This window comes from Xyrauchen texanus, chromosome 41 (genome assembly GCF_025860055.1).
Source record: "Xyrauchen texanus isolate HMW12.3.18 chromosome 41, RBS_HiC_50CHRs, whole genome shotgun sequence".
Classification (NCBI taxonomy): domain Eukaryota; kingdom Metazoa; phylum Chordata; class Actinopteri; order Cypriniformes; family Catostomidae; genus Xyrauchen; species Xyrauchen texanus.
The window spans coordinates 4,962,108-4,982,985 of record NC_068316.1 but is presented as its reverse complement, the minus strand read 5'-3'; the positions used below and the strand labels follow the sequence as shown (position 1 = coordinate 4,982,985).

Genomic DNA, 20,878 nt, shown 5'->3' with positions numbered 1-20,878 from the left:
TTCCAAATTGGGAGAAAAGGAGATAAAATAAATAACTAAATAAAATGACCTGTACCATTTTGATAATTAAAAAGGTATCTGAAATTTACAGTTGTAGTGTATCCTCTGCTTTTTGGAATTTGAGGCATTGTTGTTTCACAAATATGAATGTAAATGACAATTTTAGTATTTAAGAAATTATATGTTATTATAATAAAAAAGTCTGTGTAAACTACTAATAAATTCTTCATCTTTGCATTTGTTTTTCTGTTTGTATTTTCTTTTATTTATTTTTTTTCTTGTTTATAATACCTTTATTTTGAAAAACAGGCCGAATTATACATATAAAATAGTCTTTTTTCAAAATAAAGGTTTGAAAAGAGTAAAAAGTGACAAAAACAATAATACTTTAAAATTACTTCTACACCTTTTTTTATAATAAAAAAATAATAAAAATAGTTGAAATTCATAGTTGTAATGTAAACTCTGTTTTCTGGTGTCGTAAGGCATTGTTGTCTCAAAGTACGAATGTAAATAATGATTGTATTATTTAAGACATTACATGTTATTATAAAAACAAAAATAAGCGTCAATAAATTCCTAATAATTTCTTCATTCTTGCATTGAACCCTTTATTTTGATACCTTTATTTTGAAAAACAGACCTCGTGATGTCATTGTCATGGTGGGTTGTCCCACCAACCAAGGTAGGTTGCATCATACAGTCGGTAACTTTAGCTTTAGTCGTTTTAGCCGTCTCTGTCAAAGATAGTCATACTTAGTAGTACATTTAAGATTAAAGTCGATATTAACGAACGTTTATTAATATTATCTACTCAAAAAGCATCTTAATCGTTTTTTTCTGCTTGAATCTAAACCTTCTGTCAAAAGCAAACATGGATCAACTTGAAGTGTCAACAAAAGAGACAAAGGTGAGATTTCTTAACGCCTTTAAAAGTTTTCAATCGAAGTCATCTGACTGTCAAAATATGTGTGTAAAAGTACATCCATGTCAACAATATGACTTGATTTAGGACAGGGCCTTTCAGCCGTTATAAAACAGGGTGAGTAATGACTGTAAACCTGCATGACATGTCCACTTTATCCAGTGGGTTTGAGTTCACTTGGTAATGAACTCAGTTGCTAGGTTTTGTGTTTGAATAGTTTTGAATAGAGCTGAAAAGCAAACATTCAGGTAATTTAATATGGTAGGAAAGTTAATGGGCGAGGTAAGCTTTAGAAATGTTTAGTATGTGTACTTGAAACTCTTTGAGTCCTCATTTGTAGCTTTAATGACTTGGTCAGACTGATATTAGAAAACTTGAGACTAATTTCAGGAATTAAAGACACATTGGATGATCTGTAAATGTCAGCTCACAAATCATAAATGATGCTCTGATTTTCTAGACACAAGATTTGAATGTGTTCTCTATCAGTAATTTAAAGAGATTATTATTATTATTATTATATGTTCTTCCAGAACCCTTGGGGCACTCCCACCCTGGCACCGTCTCCCTTGTCTCTGGCTGAAGTTATGAGTGAACAGCTGGCTAGACAGATGCATGAGGAGGGCAACTCTTTCACAGACCCAGAGTGAGTCTCACAAACCTATTAAATGTATTGTTAGTGCCATCGTAATGGTTTAAACACCCCGGCTGCTTAGATTTAAATGTAGTCAACAGTGGTGTAATGGCTCTCAGCAGTGATATCAATTACACAAACCAGCCTGGTATCTTTTAGAACTTGTATTCTATTTAAAAGCCATTTTCATCCATGTGTCCATTTGTTGAAAATCTTTTCTTGTAACTTAAACATCTTTTGCATAAATCCTTCATATTCACTAGTTTCAGTACTGATCTGGACCTGACCTGTGCTGCTGAAACGGACACATCCAGCGACCTGATTCTGGCTCAGATGCTGCAGATGCAGTTCGATCGTGAGTTTGATACGCAGCTACGCATAGAGGAGAAGAAGTTTAATGGAGACAGCAAAGGTAAAAACCAGGTTGTGGCAGAAATTAAAGCAAATGTTTTTTTGTTGTTCTGAATTAACCATCTTTTTGACTTCATGTTAACTCAGCATGGTCTTAAAGGGATAGTTCACCTAAACATTTTTATTCTCTCATAATTTACACACCCTCATGCCATACCAGATGTGTACGACTTTCTTTCTTCTGCTGAACATAAACGAAGATTTTTAGAAGAATATCCCAGCTCTGTTGGTCCATAAAATGCAAGTCAGCAGGGTCCAAAACTTTGAAGCTCAAAAAAGCACATAAAGGCAGCATAAAAGTAAGCCATACGACTCCAGTGGCTAAATCTACGTCTTCAGAAGTGATAAGATAGGTGTGAGTGAGAAATAGACAAATATTTAAGTCCTTATTAAATATTCTCCTCCCTGCCCATTAGGTGTTGATATGCATGAAGAATGTGAATCCTCAAAAACAAAAGAAGAAGAACTCTTAGAAGACTGCTTGGGAGGGCTTTTTGAATGTGGAACTATAGTAAAAAAGGACTTAAATATTGATCTGCGCTGACTACCAACCCTGGAGTCGCGAGTTCAAATCCAGGGCTTGCTGAGTGACTCCAGCCAGGTCTCCTAAGCAACCAAATTAGCCCGGTTTGTAGGGTAACCTCCTCATGGTGCCTGTAAGGACCTAGAGCACATTGGGAATTGGGCATCCAAATTGGGGAGAAAAAAAAAAAAGAAATATATATACATATATATACATACATTGATCTGTTTCTCACTCATAAATATCATATTGGTTCTGAAGACTTGGATTTAACCACTTCGTATGGATTACTTTTATGCTGCCTTTGTGTGCTTAGTGAGCAAAGTTTTGGACCCCAATCACTTGCACTGTATGGACATACAGACCTGAAATATTCTTCCAAATATCATAGTTTGTGTTCAGCAGGAGAAAGTTACACATCTAGGATGGCATGAGGATGAGTAAATGATGAGAATTTTCATTGTTGGGTGAACTATCCCTTTAACTTCATTACATGTTTATGTCTTCAGTCTCCATATCCTTTGAGAACTACCGCATGGTTCATCCATATGAGGACAGTGACAGCTCTGAGGATGAGGTGGACTGGCAAGACACTCGCCATGACCCCTACAAAGCTGGTGAGACCTTATTTGTTCAACACTTAAAATCAGTTATTCTATGTAATTGTTTATGTGGCCTTATTACTTAGCAGTAGGGACGGAAATCACAAGGAATTTAACAATTCCAGTTCCGAATCCTCTTAACGAATCCGGTTCCTTAACGGTTCAATTAATGATTTTTTAGACCTTTTGTGGAGGCAATATTTGGAAATAATAAATTCAATTGTTATATGATTCACTGCCCTCAGCAGTCTGTTACCATATTTTAACAGAACAGCTTCTTGCAAATGGTGTGTTTACCCAGACTTTAAATTAAGCTAAATTGATTCTTAAATACATTTTTATAAAAGCAATTAATTTTAGTTTATGCAACAAAACTCTACATGTTCCTTTTATTACACTTTGCCATACCAACAACTATCCAATTTTTAGTTTAACTTCAAGTCATGATGAAATTAATGACTTGCAGTTCAGTACGTTTTTGATTCAGTAAAAAAAAGGGCAGAAAAGTAATTTGTTCGGTACGTTACTGAGTCTGTTCAAAAGAAACAACTCATACGAGTCATCCGTTAAGAAATCAGGCTACACTGCTCGTGCTGTGTTTCGCTCTGTAGATTCAAAAGAATCGTCTCAAAGAGTCATTCGCTCAGGAATCGAATTACACTGGTCACGCTGTATGTTTTTGGTTCATTAAAAAGAACCGGCTCAAAAGAGTCATTCATTCAGTAATCACACTGATCTCATTGTATGTTTCTGATTCATTTAAAAGAACCGCCTCAAAAAGTAAATTAGTTCAGGTATCAGACTACACTGGTCATGCTGTATGTTTTTGATTCATTAAAAAGAACCAGCTCAAAGATTCATTCATTCATGAATCAGACTCTCTGGTCATTCTTTATGTTTTTGATTCATTAATAAGAACCAGCTCAAAAGAGTAATTTGTTCAGTAATCAGACTACACCGGTCATACTGTATGTTTTCGATTCATTAAAAAGAACCAGCTCAAAAGATTCATTCATTCAGGAATCAGACTACACTGGTCATGCTGTATGTTTTTGATTCATTAAAAATACTGGCTCAAAAGAGTAATTTGTTCAGGAATCAGACTACACCGGAAGTGTAATTTCTAGGTTCTCAATGCTGCTTAGCAGTTAGTAGTTTTTGACTGGACCATATTTGATTTACTTAGATAAGCCAACAACTACCCCCAAAAAAGGCTTTGTTGGGAAAGGCAAGAACATCACCACCAAACACGATGAGGAGGTGTGTGGACGGAAGAACACAGCACGTATGGACAATGTAAGACTAGTCAATACTCGGTCCAAAAGAACATGTTGACCTTAAACGGCGATTTTGACTAGTTTTTGAACAAGAATAATTAACCTTTTACATTTTCTCTTCTCCCATTTTCAATCTATTTTCCTCAGTTTGCTCCAGAGGTGCAGGTGGGAGATGGGATCGGCATGGACCTGAAGCTCTCCAACAAGGTGTACAACGCTCTGAAACGCCACTGTGACACAGAACAGCGCCGCAGCGCTCGACTGCATGAGAAGAAGGAGCACTCGACTTCTGTGAGAAGTTTTATACTTTAAGAACCATGCGATTTAAGGATTTGTTTTGGTTATCAAACTCTTTGATGGCACAGTAGCCTAGTTTCCATCCACCTTTCATGCTATTTTGTTATCGACAAAGTGTAAATTTGAAAAATAAAATTGCAACATTTGCCGCCTTCTGCCCGTTTCCATTCAAATGGAAACAGGCAGTTTTTATCGATAAAAATGGTCTGCGTGATGACGTCTTGCCTAAAAAAACACTTTGTCGCATAAGTTTTGGTTTAGCGCAAAATAAATCTTCCCTGAAGCCGTTTCCATTCAGGAATGTGTGTTTATCGCTAATTCGCCTCCCAGATGTCCCTAATTTTTTTCCTTTGAAGTTTTGGTAAAATGGGGAGAGTATTGAGACAATTCATTAAAATTAGGCAGCTTACCGTCATTTTAATTTCACAAAAGGAGGAAAAAGGAGGAATTCCAATCAAAAGGGAACAGTTGCCCTTCTAATAGAAATGTAATATTGGTCCTGATTTTGCACCTATCGCAGGTTGGCATATTTCTCCAGCAACTTTTAATGACCAACTGAACTTGATTGTCAAAATGCAAATGTATATTTTCTGAAGAAGCCGTAAATGCGATTGGACAAATAGTTCTGATAAGTTTATAGTCTTGAAAAAAGTGCAGAACATTCTGAGAACGTCATTCACCGGACTTTATTCATCTACAGAACAGAGTAAAGCTAATTTAAGTTTGAGAAAAGAAAAGGCATATATAGTTAGTGGCAGGGCGGAGGGCGGTGCCAGGTCGTGATTCTACACACCCGGTCCCTTATCAGGCTAATCAAGCCTCCGAGAGGGATAAAGGCCGACTGCGGGGGAGAGATCGTTTACGGACATGTCCGTCATGTGTGTGTGTGTTTGTGTCTTTTGTTTAAATTTAGCATTTAAAATATTATTTACAGCGGGTCCTCGGCACAAAGTCGAGTTCATTCCATGTGGGGGTTGGTCTCCGCCAAGGCTGCGCTTTGTCACCAATCCTGTTTGTGATATTCATGGACAGGATATCGAGGCGTAGTCGGGGTGGGGAAGGTGTGCGGTTCGGTGGGCTGGGGATCTCATCGCTGCTTTTTGCAGATGATGTTGTCTTCATGTCATCATCGGTCCGTGACCTTCAGCTCTCACTGGATCGCTTGGCAGCCGAGTGTGAAGCAGCTGGGATGAGGATTAGCACCTCTAAATCTGAGGCCATGGTTCTCAACAGGAAACCGATGGAGTGCGTACTCCAGGTAGGGAATGAGGTTTTGCCCCAAGTGAAGGAGTTCAAGTACCTGGGGGTCTTGTTCACGAGTGAGGGGACAATGGAGCGGGAGGTTGGCTGGAGAATCAGGGCAGCGGGGGCGGTATTGTACTCGCTCTATCGCACCGTTGTCACGAAAAGAGAGCTGAGCCGAAAGGCAAAGCTCTCGATCTACCGGTCAGTTTTTGTTCCTACCCTCACCTATGGTCATGAAGGATGGGGCATGACCGAAAGAACTAGGTCGCGAGTACAAGCGGCCGAAATGGGCTTCCTCAGAAGGGTGGCGGGCTTCTCCCTTAGAGATCGGGTGAGGAGCTCAGTCATCCGTGAGGAGCTCGGAGTAGAGCCGCTGCTGCTTTGCGTCGAAAGGAGTCAGTTGAGGTGGTTTGGGCATCTGGTAAGGATGCCCCCTGGCCGCCTCCCTAGGGAGGTGTTTCAGGCACGTCCAGCTGGGAGGCGGCCTCGGGGAAGACCCAGGACTAGGTGGAGAGATTACATCTCCACACTGGCCTGGGAACGCCTCGGGGTCCCCCAGTCAGAGTTGGTTAATGTGGCTCGGGATAGGGAAGTTTGGGGCCCCCTGCTGGAGCAGCTGCCCCCGCGACCCGACTTCAGATAATCGGTTGAAGATGGATGGATGGATGGATGGAATATTATTTACATTGCCAAGCCGGTTCTCACCGCCTCATTTCCATTTGTATTTTTTTTTGTTTTGTTTTTTTCGTAATTTTATTTTTTTTAATTTAATGCTTTTTTTGTTTGGTAATTTATTTAATTTAACACAGGAAATTTTGCCAGCATTTTTCAAAAGTAGACTAAACAATAATTTAATAGAATTGGGCTGTAAGTGTTAAAAAAACAACAACAACAATGTAGTAGTTTCACCTAGTAATGTGTATTTATTCTTAATTTAAAACATCTTTATGCACAGAAATAATGTTTTTTGTACTGTGGGCAAATTCTGTGACTGCTGTCTATTATTTTGAATGGTGTGGAAAAGAAACGGAAATAAACGGATGGATACTGCGATTAAGTTCATCGCAAACAGTGGCCATTAATTTGTTCAATGTGCAGGAGATATTTGTGTAGGCACTCCTGGAGTGTCGTGTGCAGATCGGCTCTATATGCCGTAAAGATCAATCCATAATCGCGTACAATATATTGGCTTTCAACACTGTCATCATAACACAGACTAAGGATTGGGGCAAAATCTGTCATGTGACACTGCATTTTGGCATTAATGCCAATTTTATCAACAAAAAGTGTTTCCCAAAAAACGTTTCACGACATTTGATGTATCGACATAGAGATTATGCGCTTGAGTTAAACAGAAAAATATAATGTCAACGTTTGTGACATTTTAGCGATAATGTGCGTTTCCATCAGCTTTATTTTAATGCGCTAAAACCTTTTTCGACAAAAATCCTTGGACGGAAATGTAGTTAGTGAAAACGTATCTACTTTAGAAGAAATGTCATGTGTTCTTTTAAACTCTCCACTTGTTTGTTGTGTCTGTATATTTGAGGACTAATCAATATCCTCTTTTGCTTAGGAACAAGCTGTGGACCCCAAAACCAGACTGCTGATGTACAAAATGGTGAATGCTGGGATACTGGAGAACATTAATGGCTGTATCAGCACAGGAAAAGAGTCAGTGGTGTTCCATGCTGATGGAGGAAGGTGGGTTTCTTGGTATGACTTGAGTTCTGACTTACTTAAGTCTTAGTCAACACAACTCATAATGTCTGCGCATCTGCTGTAGCTTTGAAGAGAAGATCGTTCCGGAGGAGTGTGTGCTCAAAGTTTTCAAGACCACCCTGAATGAGTTTAAGAACAGGGACAAATATATCAAGGATGACTACCGCTTCAAAGATCGCTTCAGCAAGCTGAATCCTCGCAAAATTATCCGCCTGTGGGCTGAGAAGGAGATGCACAATCTCGCCAGGTGATACATAGATTTACATTTACATTTACATTTATGCATTTGGCAGACGCTTTTATCCAAAGCGACTTACAGTGCACTTATTACAGGGACAACCCCCCCGGAGCAACCTGGAGTTAAGTGCCTTGCTCAAGGACACAATGGTGGTGGTGGCTGTGGGGCTCGAACCAGCGTCCTTCTGATTACCAGATATGTACTTTAGACCACTAGACCACCACCACTCCACAAGATTTAAAGAGTAGACATGTGATATATTTAAAGGGGTAGTTCACTCTAAAATTAACATTCTGTCATCATTTACTCATCCTCATGTTGTTCCAAACCTGTATGACTTTCTTCGATGGAATGCAAGAAATGTTTTCCATGCAATGAAATTGAATGGCAACCGAGTGGATTTTCTGCTGTCTCAGTTGACTTAAGTTGAAACCGGAACAGAATACTGTAGAATGTTTCTTTCTTTACACATACTATATATATTTACATGTAGGCTAAAGAAAGCCGAGATCCCGTGCCCAGAGGTGGTGATACTGAAGAAGCACATCCTTGTGATGTCATTCATTGGCCGCGATCATGTGCCTGCACCTAAATTGAAGGATGCCATGCTGAACTCTGAAGATATGAAAAAAGCATATTATCAAGTTCTAAACGTAAGTTGATTAAAATGACACAATAGAGCGCAACAGTCTGATTCCGGAAGTAAAACGTCCCATACATATTTTCCATAGGGGAATCGATTTATAACGATAACTTACAAACCTTTAAAGACAGACCTACTGTGAGCTTTGATGAATAATCGATGGTAAATGCTTTTGCTGAAGCCATCAGTCCATGTCATTTTTTTACAATCGTGTTGAATAGCAGAATTCCTGGTGAAGAGCTGCACTACACATGATCCTGAAGTGAAAGATCCACCAATCAGAGAATTGCAGCAAACAAACTGCGGCAAAAGTGCTCTGCAGCGACCGCCCACTCACATGACACTGCGAATGACAGTCAAGTCGGTCTTCCTTACACTCTCAAACTATTTATATATTTGTCTATATCTGAAAATTTTTATGTGAGATACATTTATTGGTTATGCACTTAAAATCCAAAAATGTAAAATAGTTTTTTTCCCTCCGTTTTTAATTTTATTACGTCATTCGCAGTGCTTCATGGGATTGTAGTTAATTCCCTCATTAAAGACGTTAAGTACACAGTCTTGAACCGTTTGTTTTTTTGTCAGATTTTCAATTGATTTTTTCGCTTTAAATCAAAGTTTGTAATTTTGTGTTTTACCCCAGAGCTTGTTTTAGTTCATTAATAGCTTAGAACTCTTGTATAAAGTACTTTATGTAGGACTCTATGAAATCGGTTTTATTTTATTTTTTTCCAAATTCTGTGTTTTCTGTTTTATTTTATTTTTAAGATTAAAGTTTTATTGTTTAATTACATTTTATCATAAAAACTAATTATAATGAATTAATGGAATTTAAATAATATGAAAAGCAAAGCATTTATTTTTCAACATGGAATTACATTAATATTATCAAATGAGGTGCTTCTTTACAGATCCTCACAGCACAATACAAAACACAATATTGGAGTTTGTTGTTGTTGTTGATGTTGTTAAGTATACAGCAGACCATCAGAGTATTAATGAAGGCATTAAACTTCTATTCAGTACAACATTACTCTTGCATGTGAGATATTGCTTAAATATATTTTTATTTAATTATAATTATTATTGTTTAATTCTACATTGAATATTACATTTTAATACACAATTCAATTTCACGTTTCTAGATAAATTGAGCTTTTATTTTGGCGAAAAGCCGAATAAAGTAATTTGAGTTTGTATGTTTTTGACGACAGCTTCACACCTCCGAATAACCAGTTTGCTATATGGCCCAAATGTGCTTATTAAACCGCAAAAGGCTCCAATTTAATTATATAATTAAATTGCAACATTTGAAGCGTGCAGCACATTCAGACTGTATGTTTGTTTGGGCTGCAACTAACGATTATTTTGATATAGATTAATCTTCAATTATTTATTTGATGAATCGAATAAAAGCCCCAAAAAAATTTATTACATTTTCTTTATTTGCTTATGATTTTCTTTGAAGTGTAACATAAAATGCTCCCATGCGCTGGACAACTGGTTGTTTTTTCCGCTTCAGTGTGCCTCCGCCATTTCTCAAATGAGTTTTATTATGCAAGCACATTTTTCAGTACTGAGGTCACGTTACTGACAGAGCTTCTCCGTCACACACATCCAACTAATCGATAATTACATTTGTCATCGATGATTTTGATCATTGTTTGTTATTGATTTTATTGATTAGTTGTTGCAGGCTTTTGTGGTTCAATCGTTATAATAGGACACATCACAATTTTAAGTTGATTAAGCATTAATACAGTAATTTTCTGCTAAATATGTCAAATTCTGCATTAAATAATTCTGTTTTTATGACTAGATTCCGCAATTCCTTCTGTGTTTTCCACGTTATGGAAATTTCAAGTGAATTTGACTTTCATTCAGGACGGTTGAAAAATGGTTGGCCAGTGTTGCACTCTACAGTATAATTAAAATCTGTACGATCAACCTTTTGTAATTCGCTCTGTGAATTTTAGGTAGAAATGCTTTACTCATGTTATCTCATTTTCTTTTACAATACAGATGATGCAGCGACTGTATCAGGAATGTAATCTGGTTCACGCCGATTTGAGTGAATACAACATGCTTTGGCATGATGGACAGGTGTGTATGACAGCCAATCCAAAAACATATTTTGGTCTTTATATTAATTACATTTGCATTCTAAACTAAGAAACGAGGCTTATTTTCTCATTTATTAAACTGTATATTAATTTGCATAATGTTTTTTTAAATTTTATGGAGCTCTTGAATACATCAAGAAACTCAAAATTATATTCTATTGTTTTTTTTTTTATCCTGAAGGTGTGGTTTATTGATGTGAGTCAGTCCATAGAGCCCACTCACCCTCATGGTCTGGAGTTCCTCTTCCGGGACTGTAGGAATGTGGCCACTGTAAGTACCCAAAACCAACTTGTGATCGATGAGGGAATTAAAAGTTATGTATGATGACATATTCCTTACGAAGGGATACTGATAGTCCTAAAGCAGGGATCTGGTCATTACTGAATGCTCTTAATTTATTTGCTCTCCAGTTTTTCCGGAAAGCTGGTGTGGCCGAGGCTGTGAATGTGTTCGAGCTGTTCAACAATGTGTCTGGACTGCAAATCAACTGTGATAATGAGGCTGATTTCTTAGCCCAAGTAAGGCCTTCATTTGTCTGGTACTTGCAATCAGCATTTGCTAATTATTTGGAAAGGCAAATGTAATGATGTCAGGAAAAAGTGATACATAATTGCATAAATAGGCTCATAACAAGTGGAAAAACCCAACATCAATAAATGTTTAATTGGTGGTGAAATTGGGGCAAATTAAAGTAGCTCCAGTTTAGTGTATTACTCTCTGCTTATTCAGTGTCTGGGGGACGGAGGTTTAAATTCTCTAAAAAGATTATGGGAGGTAGATTTAAATTTGGTATTGGAGGAGGTAGTGTGGGCTAGGATTCTAAAAAACATCAAGTCTGCATCTAGAGATGCAAGAGTTCGCCTTATGCAATTTAAGATTATTCATCGATTTTATTGGACCCCTTCTAAGTAGGATAGGCTTTGTCTTAAGGACACACCCATCTGCTGGCAATGCCATTCAGAAGATGGAGACACCACCCATGTTTTTTGGGGGTGTCGTAAGATCCAAGAATTTTGGATGGTGCAAAGTTTTGTATGTGATGTGTTGAACACTCAAATTTTGTTCTGCCCCAGACTCTGTATTTTGGGAGATTGGGAGGTCATTAATGTGGAGGATAAGTAAATAAAAAAATGGGTTTTGACCAGTGTGATAATTGGTAGGCAGGTTATTTTGAGGGGATGGAAGTCGGATGCCCCCTCGTTCCCAGAGTGGTGCGCGGAGATGTGGAGGGTGGCTTGTGTGTTTTTTGTGTTTATGGAGATATAGTGCATATTAAGCATATTGTGTTTCTACAGATTGAAGCCCTGGAGAAAAGAAACGAAGACCATGTGCAGAAATCCAGCAAGAAAATCTTCACCTCCACCAGTGATGGCAGCCCACCCCAATTAAACACTGATGATGATGATGATTAACATGTGCAAAATAGCCACTTGAATTAAAAGAGAGAGAAAATCCCTTTGGTCTCCAGTCACAACAAGGTGTGGAACGGTCAGATCGCGGGCCTCAGAATGTGTTGTGCATCATTCTGCACGCTCTGCCCTCTGAAATGCTCACGCCATCCCTCTACTGCCGTTAACGCGTTTGCTCAATCTTGAAAGTGATACATATCGCTCATTTGAAACAATAAAGCATAACTTGTCATTCTTTAACAGACAGTTTTGGAAGATGGTTATAAAAAAAAAGAAGAAAAAAAGTAACTATGGAGACACATGTAATGTAATAGAATTGTGGTAAAGAAATTGCATCTCCTTGCACAAAAAGGGCAAACAGAAGATTTGTCAAATCTCTGAATGTCAGGTGTTTGTGTGTTGATTTTAGTTTTAGTAATGAGCAGAACCCAAGACATTGCTCTTGTTCTGCTCAAGCCATTATTCAAAGTTTTTTGTTGAATAGTTTTATAGATTATAAGATTACAGTTGTTGTGGATTTGTGGTGTCTTTTGTGTAATCAGGTAAATAATAAACTCTTAAATTAAATGGGCTTTTTTTCCCCCTTCATTTATTTAGGATCTGTCTGTCCTAGTGAAGACCTGTCAATAAGCATGTTTTTACACCGATTGTGCTTAATAAGCCGACAATGCGTGTGGTCATGTAAACAGCGTTCCTTTATCGGTGTAATGTCATGAATGGTGTAAGAATAAACCGGTTGACACGGGTAGATTTTTGCCCATTACATTGATTTTGGATGGCGTGTAAACGCCTTTACCAGTGTTCTCACCGGCTTATCCAATGTGCGCACGTGTTGAGTGTCAGTTTGACGTCAAAAGCAGAGAATAAAGCGATTATTTCAAATCTCATGTAAACACGGTTTCCTTGCTTTGTCAGATTTTTGGGAGTAATCAGCGTATTGGTGTGCATGTAAATGTGCTCAGTGATTTTAATGTTTTTAGATTGTTCCCACTCAGAAGACATCAACATTATGCGTTTATGCACAAACTATGCGTTTATATACAGTGGCAATAAAAAGTATGTGAACCCTTTGTCTAACTGTGGACAGATGAATATCTAAGCTCTTCAAGAAAACCTTGTAACCCTTTCCAGCTGTATGCAAAGCAACAATTCTTTATGTTTGAGTGCTTTTTATAAGTCAAAGTAGCTCTAGCCCACACCTCCAATCTTGTTTCATTAATCGGATGCCTCGTTTGCCAACTCCTGACTCTAATTAACTTTTGATGATGTAATTAGACTAGGGGTCACATACCTCTAATCCAATCTACACTTTTAAAATGATGAATGATGTATTCAGTATGTACAAATGTATAATTTCTATTCAAATAATATGGTTTCCAAGCTATTATACCATATGTGCATATCTATAAATCTTTTTGGGCACTATCTTTGTTTGCTTTAAGTTTATATACATGTAACATTAGAAGTCAAAAGGAAGAAATACAAATTAGCAATAAGGTAACAAATGAAATTTTGTTCGAACAAGGTGTTTTTCACGTGGCCACCTTAACTACTGTATGTAAAACTTCATTGGCTAATTTTATTTATTTTCACTGTGCAAATGATTCCCGCAGTGGCAGCCCCAAAAATGACTTATTAATGTGTTATTTTTGGGAATGGTGATTACTGGTTTTGGTGGAGAGGTGATTACTGCATTTGGAAAAGTCATGAGGCATCAGTGTATTACTCCCTGGGAATTCAGAGTCTGGGGGCGGAGCTTTAACTTCTATTAAGAGATTATGGGAGAAAGATTTCAACTTGGTATTGGAGGAGGAAGTGTGGGTTAGGATTCTTAAAAAGTCTGAATCTTTTGAGCAATTCAGGATTTTACATCGATTCTATTGGACCCCCTCTAGATTGAATAGGCTTGGTCTTAAAGACACACCCACCTGCTGGCGATGCCAAATGGAGGATGGAGACATGGCCCATGTTTTTCAGTGGTGTGTTGAGATCCAGAAATTCTGGCTGAAGGTTCAGAATTTTGTGTGTGATGTGGTGGGCACTCGGGTTTCATTTTGCCCAGAATTTGTGTTTTGGGTGATGGCTGGGGTGGTCATCGATGTGGGGAATAGTCACATAGAGAATTGGGTTCTGACCTGTGTTATGATCGCTAGGCAGATTATTTTGAGGGGTTGGAGGTCAGCTGGTGCGCCCCCATTTCCGGAGTGGTGCACGGAGATTGGGAGGGTGGTGGTTTTTGAAGAGGTGTCATTAGGAAGACAGGGTAACTTAGATTTGTTTGTTGGGAAATGGGGCAATTATTTTGAGTTTTAGGAGGGATCTCGGGTTGGGGCGTGGAGAGAGTAGTGTAGTTTTGATTGAGTATGATTATTATTTATATATATATATATATATATATATATATATATATATATATATATATATATATATTTGCACAAATGGTTGATGACTTCATGTAACTCACTTTTCAAAGGATTAATCAGTGACAAGTATGTTATGTATTTTCCCTGAATGTTTGTTATTTAATTTTTTTTACTTCCTATATGTAACCTTACAAGTTTATTGCATTATATGTTACCTTGTTATTATATTTGACCATGTATGCATTAAATTTACCTTGATTGAAATATTTATAATATAGTAGGAGACATTTAATCGACCAGCAGATGGTATCAGAGCAATGCTAGTGTATCATGTCACCTTGAAAGTACAAAGAGCCTCTGTGATGAAATCATCTGCAGAACACAAACAAAGATTTTTAGAAGAATATCTCAACTCTGTAGGTCCATACAATGCAAGTGAATGGTGACCAAAAAGCCTATAAATACAGCATAAAAGGAATCCATAAATACTCCAGTGGTTATATCCTAATATTCTGGGTTAATTACAAGTTAATGTCAATCGACAGCTTTTGTGGAATAATGTTGAATACCCCAAAATTGTATTTAGATTCGTCCCCACTCACTTGGTTAACCGTGAGGCACTTAAAATGGAAATTAATGGGGCCAATTTTTGGAAGGTCAAAAAGAAATGTGAGTCCTTTCATTTTATAAAAGCACTTGCATTCATTCTTCTGTTACAACTATGGAACTGTTTCAGCTGAAAAGCAGTTTAAACTGTTTATACTGATATCCCAGATCTCTTTTTTGCATCCTACAATCATGTACATCATTCTCCTGTAGGTGGCGACAGCACAACACGAATCCATAGGCTTGGTTTTTATTTCAATGTAAAATGTTATGTATTGTCTTTAACAGTTTTTTTTTTTTTTTTTTTTTGCACTTGCTATGTAGTTGTTTACTAATGGAGTGCAGTTCTACTATATATTGCGTAACAATGCCGATGTTCTAGAATCTTTTGAGTCATAATGGAAACATTCCATCAAACACACCCCTCAGACAGGCTAAATAATTTCACCAGATGTTACATACTCTCCACCCGATAAGGTTTGCCTTTTAATGACTACATTTATTTAACTAGTTACTTTACACAAGGACTGATACAAAGTGCCTGTATTTCATACGGAAGTGTCTTCACTATATATATATATATACCGTATATCTAGCCCTTGTGCGTCAAAAAAGTTACTTATAGGACAAAAATTATCCTCGTCAAAAAACTGTGATAGTAATATTATATATTAATATTATTTTCCACTTTCATTTAGTACTTTTTTTTTTTTTCATTCATGATTTTAACACTCTAAATGCCAGTATAATGATTATATAATGTCACTGTTGGTTTTTTATGAATAATAAAAAAAAAAAGAATGATTTTCCATAGACTAAATGCTAAGGGTAATTAATAGAATGTTTTTATTATTATTTATTTATTTTGATTATTTTTGGCATCTGTCAGTGATTAGCAACAACATTGATTTTGATGCATTATTAATGTTTGTGCTGTGTCAAATAAAAAAAAACCTCTCACACAGTACCTTTGAGGACCTGTGTCAGAAAACTGCCATAAAAAATATTATATATTTATATTATTTTCCACTTTCACTGATTTTTTTTAACCAACATGACTCTTGATCATAACTACCAAATATGTATTAAATATTAATTGTCTGGATTTGAACCCTTTAAATGCCACTTTTTTTTCACACACACACATTTCTTAATACACACATACAAATCACACCCACACAATTTTAGCTGCATTATTTATTCAATTGGCCTGTAGTGCTCTATAATACAGCAAACAGAAAATAGGAGAAAAGCATGTAATTGCTCCATAGGCTAAACATGAGAAAAATGGTGCCATCTGGTGGAAAATATAAAAAAAATATTTGAAAAACCAGGGCTTCAGAATGAAAGCATAATATCATAGAATTCATGATTTTATGCTTTAATGGCACTGGGATTAAATACTGCAATTTGAATGGGTTTCAATGGGGACATTTTTGTCCTGAGTGTAGCTATTTTGTGTACACAGTGTATTATAGGAACTGAGGTTGAAATTCCAAAATTCCCCCAAAAATACACACCTTTGGCAAAATGTAAGCCATTGGAATTAAAACAGCGACAAAAATGTCCCTACGGTTGCACAAGGGCTAGAATAACCCTCCCTTGGCATGTCAATTAGTTTAACCACCCCTGAGTCATTATAAAATATGTATTTGAATTAAATTGCCTTCTGTCCCATTTTCTGTGGTAAAGAGTAAGTGTGAACCAGCTGTGATGGACACTAGTGATGAGATGCCCTCAACTGAGGCCAAATATACACATCAGGACAATAAACAGAGACACAAAGATCGTCTGAAGCAAGTTCTGGATTCACTGTAAGTGTGTAGGGTAACACAGCTTTAAGAAAATGAACAATTAAATGCTGCTCATTGATTAGTTCAGATCTAACCATTCTAATCTGTCTTATCATGGTGATCCAACACCACAGAGGCCTTGGTCGGATTGCAGAGCTGGAGAAATTGTCAGAAGAACCTCTGACTGATGCTCAAATAAAGGGTGAGACACACGCTCACACAAAGACTAAGACTTCATATTTTGAACTATCATTTCACAACTTCATTCTAAGAACCTGTTATTGCATTCAAAGCGTTAATGTCCTTTATTTTTGGTTCTACTAAAGCATTCAAGGTGATGTTCGAGCTGTTCTCCACTCACTCTAAGGGTCGTATTGATGCTAAGAGTCTCTCTGCTCTCATGAATGATCTGCACATGAAGGTCAACCTTCAACTGCTGCAGGAGACACTTCACCATGCGGACTTTGATGGTGAGAGCTGTTGATCTTATCTAAAGACAGAACAAAATACATCCATTCACTCTATACATCTTAATTTTTGTGTTTGTAATGTTCTGTTAACTTTTTTTTTTTTTTTGGGTAACATGCATCTTCTTTTTAGTCTTCTATAATGTCCTATGTATGGGTGCTCTGCTTTCTCAGGTGATGGATGTGTGGGTTTCCAGGATTTCCTCTCAGTGATGACAGATTGTCAGATGTTCTCCAGGTGTCTGAAAGGTTAACTTGAATGTTCCCACTTTTATAAGAGACTAAACCACTAAAGGGTCAGCTTACATTACACAATGCTATGGAAAATGTGGAAGTATTCACCTTTAATGCTGCATGTTCTGTTTTGTTTATATTGTATATTCTTTACTGAGTTATTGGCTAGTATGTAGTCAAGTACAATATCTGACTATAGTTTTAAACTCGTAATGTGACACCACACCTCTACCAGATCATCTGAGCCTTTTCCCCCCATAGATCATGAGCCAGATCACCTTATTGAGGTATCATGCACTTTGTTCTATGATATCCTGAATAAAGTCATGGAGGCAGCACTCATTCCCAGTGCTACAACTGGACAACTTGTCAGGTAAACAAAAACATACCTGAGCATCAAAATGTCCAAGGGTTTTGCTGATTCATCTAGTACTCTTCTCTCTATCTATAAAACAATAAATAGAAAAGTAGGTTGTGGTGATGCATCTGCATGTAACCCTTAAATAGTCTGACTGCTCTTAAATTATTAATTTCTACAATCAAATGATCAAAACAGGTTGTGATTATCAAGAAAAATCTAAATAACTGATCTATTCTGTCAATGCAAGAAGTTCAGTACAGTTTATCTCTGTCTATGGTATAAAGTCCTCTAATAACATTTCTCTCTCAGGTATTACCACAAAAAGTCTCTCTACCATGTTTGGAGATCTGCTCCAGCAGAGCATCATCAGAATCATGTGATCACCTACTATGATAAAGCAGCTCAACTGGTGGGCTTGAAGCCCAAACAACTGATGAAATACATCCAGCCACAAGGTAAATAGAATAAACCACACAGTACAGTACAACAATACTATACTACACTATACTATACTATACTATACCATTCTATAACATGCTCCAGTATACTAGGCCATTATTTTCCATACTATACCATGCTTTACCATACCATACTATACTACAGGTACCGTACCATGCCATACTATACCATACTACACTATACTGTGCCATGCTATACCTCACCATACTATACAGTATGCTACAGTACAGTACACTATACTATATGTATCATACTATACTTTACCATATTATACTATACCATTCTATACAATACCATACCATACTATACTACGCAGTACCATGCCAAACTATACCATACTACACTATTCCGTACCATGCTATAACATAATATACTATACACAATGCTATACTATACAATTCTGTACCATGCTACAGTAGACTAAACTATACCATACCATATCATACTATACTGTACCATACTATACTACACCATACCATGCGATACTATACCATATTACACTATGCCATCCTAAACCATAGCATATTATACTATATCATGCTATACTATACCATTATATACCATGCTACAGTATACTATACTATACTATACTATACTGTATCACACTATATTATACCATACTTTAACATGTTATACTATTCCTTACAATACCATGCTATACAATACTATATTATTCCATAGCATACTATACTACACCGTGCCATCCCATACTATACCATACTACACTATTTCGTACCATTCTATACCATGTTACAGTAGACTGAACTATATCGTATCATACTATACTGTACCATACTATACTAAACCATAATTTGCCATGCAATACTACACCGAACCATGCCATACTATAACATACTACATTATTATACCGTGCCATCTAATACCTTACATACTATACTATACCATTCTATACCATGCTGCAGTATACTATACTATACTGTATCATACTATACTTTGCCATGTTATACTATTCCATACTATACTAATCTGTACCATGCCATACTATACCATACTACACTATTCTTTACCGTGCTATACATACTATACTCTGCTATACTATACCATACTTTACCATGCTATTCTACACCATACAACATTATTTCGTACCACGCTATACTATAGCATTCTTTACCATGCTACAGTATATTATACTATACGTATAATACTATACCGTACCAAGGCAATTTGTACCATGCTATTCCATATTATACTATACCATACTATACTGTACCATGCTAATCTATACCATACCATGCTATATCATACTGTACTATACTATCCTTCGCCATCCTATACTATACTATTCCATGCTATAAAATACTATACCATACCATACTATACGTTGCTATACTACAGTGTATCATAGTGTATAATACTGTACCATACTGTATTGCACTATACTACATAACACACAATATGCTATACTACAATCTGTTACACTGAGCTATACTATACTGTGCTGTTATATACCATACACTGCACCACACCATACCATACTGTACTACACAACAGATAACACTTCACAACACTACACTACATATTTATTATACTATGATCACTTAGTTATATTATACTTCAAGATTATTGCTAATTGAAATATTTTTTGAGTGCTAATATTTGAGCATCTATTATATAATATGCTCTTCAGTCCAGAGAAAGAGCCCGTACTCTGTAATGCCCTGTCTGACTGTAAGAGATAAGAAAAGCTCTGAAAAGCCTTTTCCTGCTGAGCAGCTGGACAGTATTTCTGCTCAGGGTAGTAGCAGACCGGTTACTCTGAAAGGAAAAGCACAAGAGGTGAGGTCACTATTATAAATGCATGAATTGTGTTTTATTGACATGAGATGCATTTATTTCATTGTTAGCAATGGGAACAAATGCATTACACATAAATACAGTATGTGTGCAAAAGAAAGATCTATAGAGAGAACTATAAATTTGCTGTATCCAAATTATACTTGTATATGAAATTAAATTCTCTGTTTTTGTTTCTCCATGGAAGCTCTTATGGAGACACTGGGGGGCTGAGACCAAAGCGCTGATCACACCTGTGCAGATCAGTGTTGATCTGAATGGAAAAGACCTGACCAAACTCACATATGACGACATCGGATGCATTCGTCGCAAGGTGCACTAGTCATATCTGTCTCCCTCAAGCACTCATTATAACTTTGGACACATGCAGATATAAATGAACAGTGAATATCCAGAATAAGGTGTTTACATGACAAAGATTTCCGATGATTGAAGGTTTTTGCCAGCTTGCCATTAGAATATTGTCTAAATATGGTAATTGCTATTGGGTTAATATGTTACATGACAATTGCAGGTTAGGGAGGGTACGGATTCATATCTGTCCTCTCTGACGGAGCTCAAGCAGCATGACATGTGGGTCTTATGGAGATCTCTGGAGAAATCCTATGATTTGCAAGATGACAAAGCATTTCAGCAGACCTTCTCCACTTACAGCTGGAGCTGGAGTGCCGGTAGGAACTTAATACAGACTGAAGAACTGGAGAGGAGTGAGGAAACCCTACATTGA

General features: G+C 36.9%; 2 protein-coding genes across 2 annotated transcripts; both read left to right on the top strand.

Moving 5' to 3' along the window:
• The first annotated feature begins 680 nt into the window (after positions 1–680).
• Positions 681–12,624, top strand: riok3 (RIO kinase 3 (yeast)). Its single transcript, XM_052113794.1, has 13 exons — positions 681–910; positions 1,459–1,571; positions 1,823–1,971; positions 3,003–3,110; positions 4,282–4,391; positions 4,520–4,663; positions 7,491–7,618; positions 7,701–7,883; positions 8,368–8,527; positions 10,543–10,623; positions 10,825–10,914; positions 11,055–11,162; positions 11,940–12,624. Exons 1-13 carry the CDS (start codon positions 875–877, stop codon positions 12,054–12,056), a joined length of 1,527 nt encoding a protein of 508 aa, XP_051969754.1. The 5' UTR covers positions 681–874; the 3' UTR covers positions 12,057–12,624.
• A 4,093-nt stretch (positions 12,625–16,717) lies between these two features.
• LOC127634102 (EF-hand calcium-binding domain-containing protein 3-like) lies at positions 16,718–20,878 on the top strand. The gene is made up of 9 exons (XM_052113510.1): positions 16,718–16,836; positions 16,950–17,017; positions 17,142–17,285; positions 17,457–17,531; positions 17,778–17,889; positions 18,187–18,332; positions 19,985–20,133; positions 20,339–20,464; positions 20,666–20,878. The coding sequence occupies exons 1-9, from the start codon at positions 16,736–16,738 to the stop codon at positions 20,876–20,878; spliced, it is 1,134 nt and encodes a 377-aa protein (XP_051969470.1). The 5' UTR covers positions 16,718–16,735.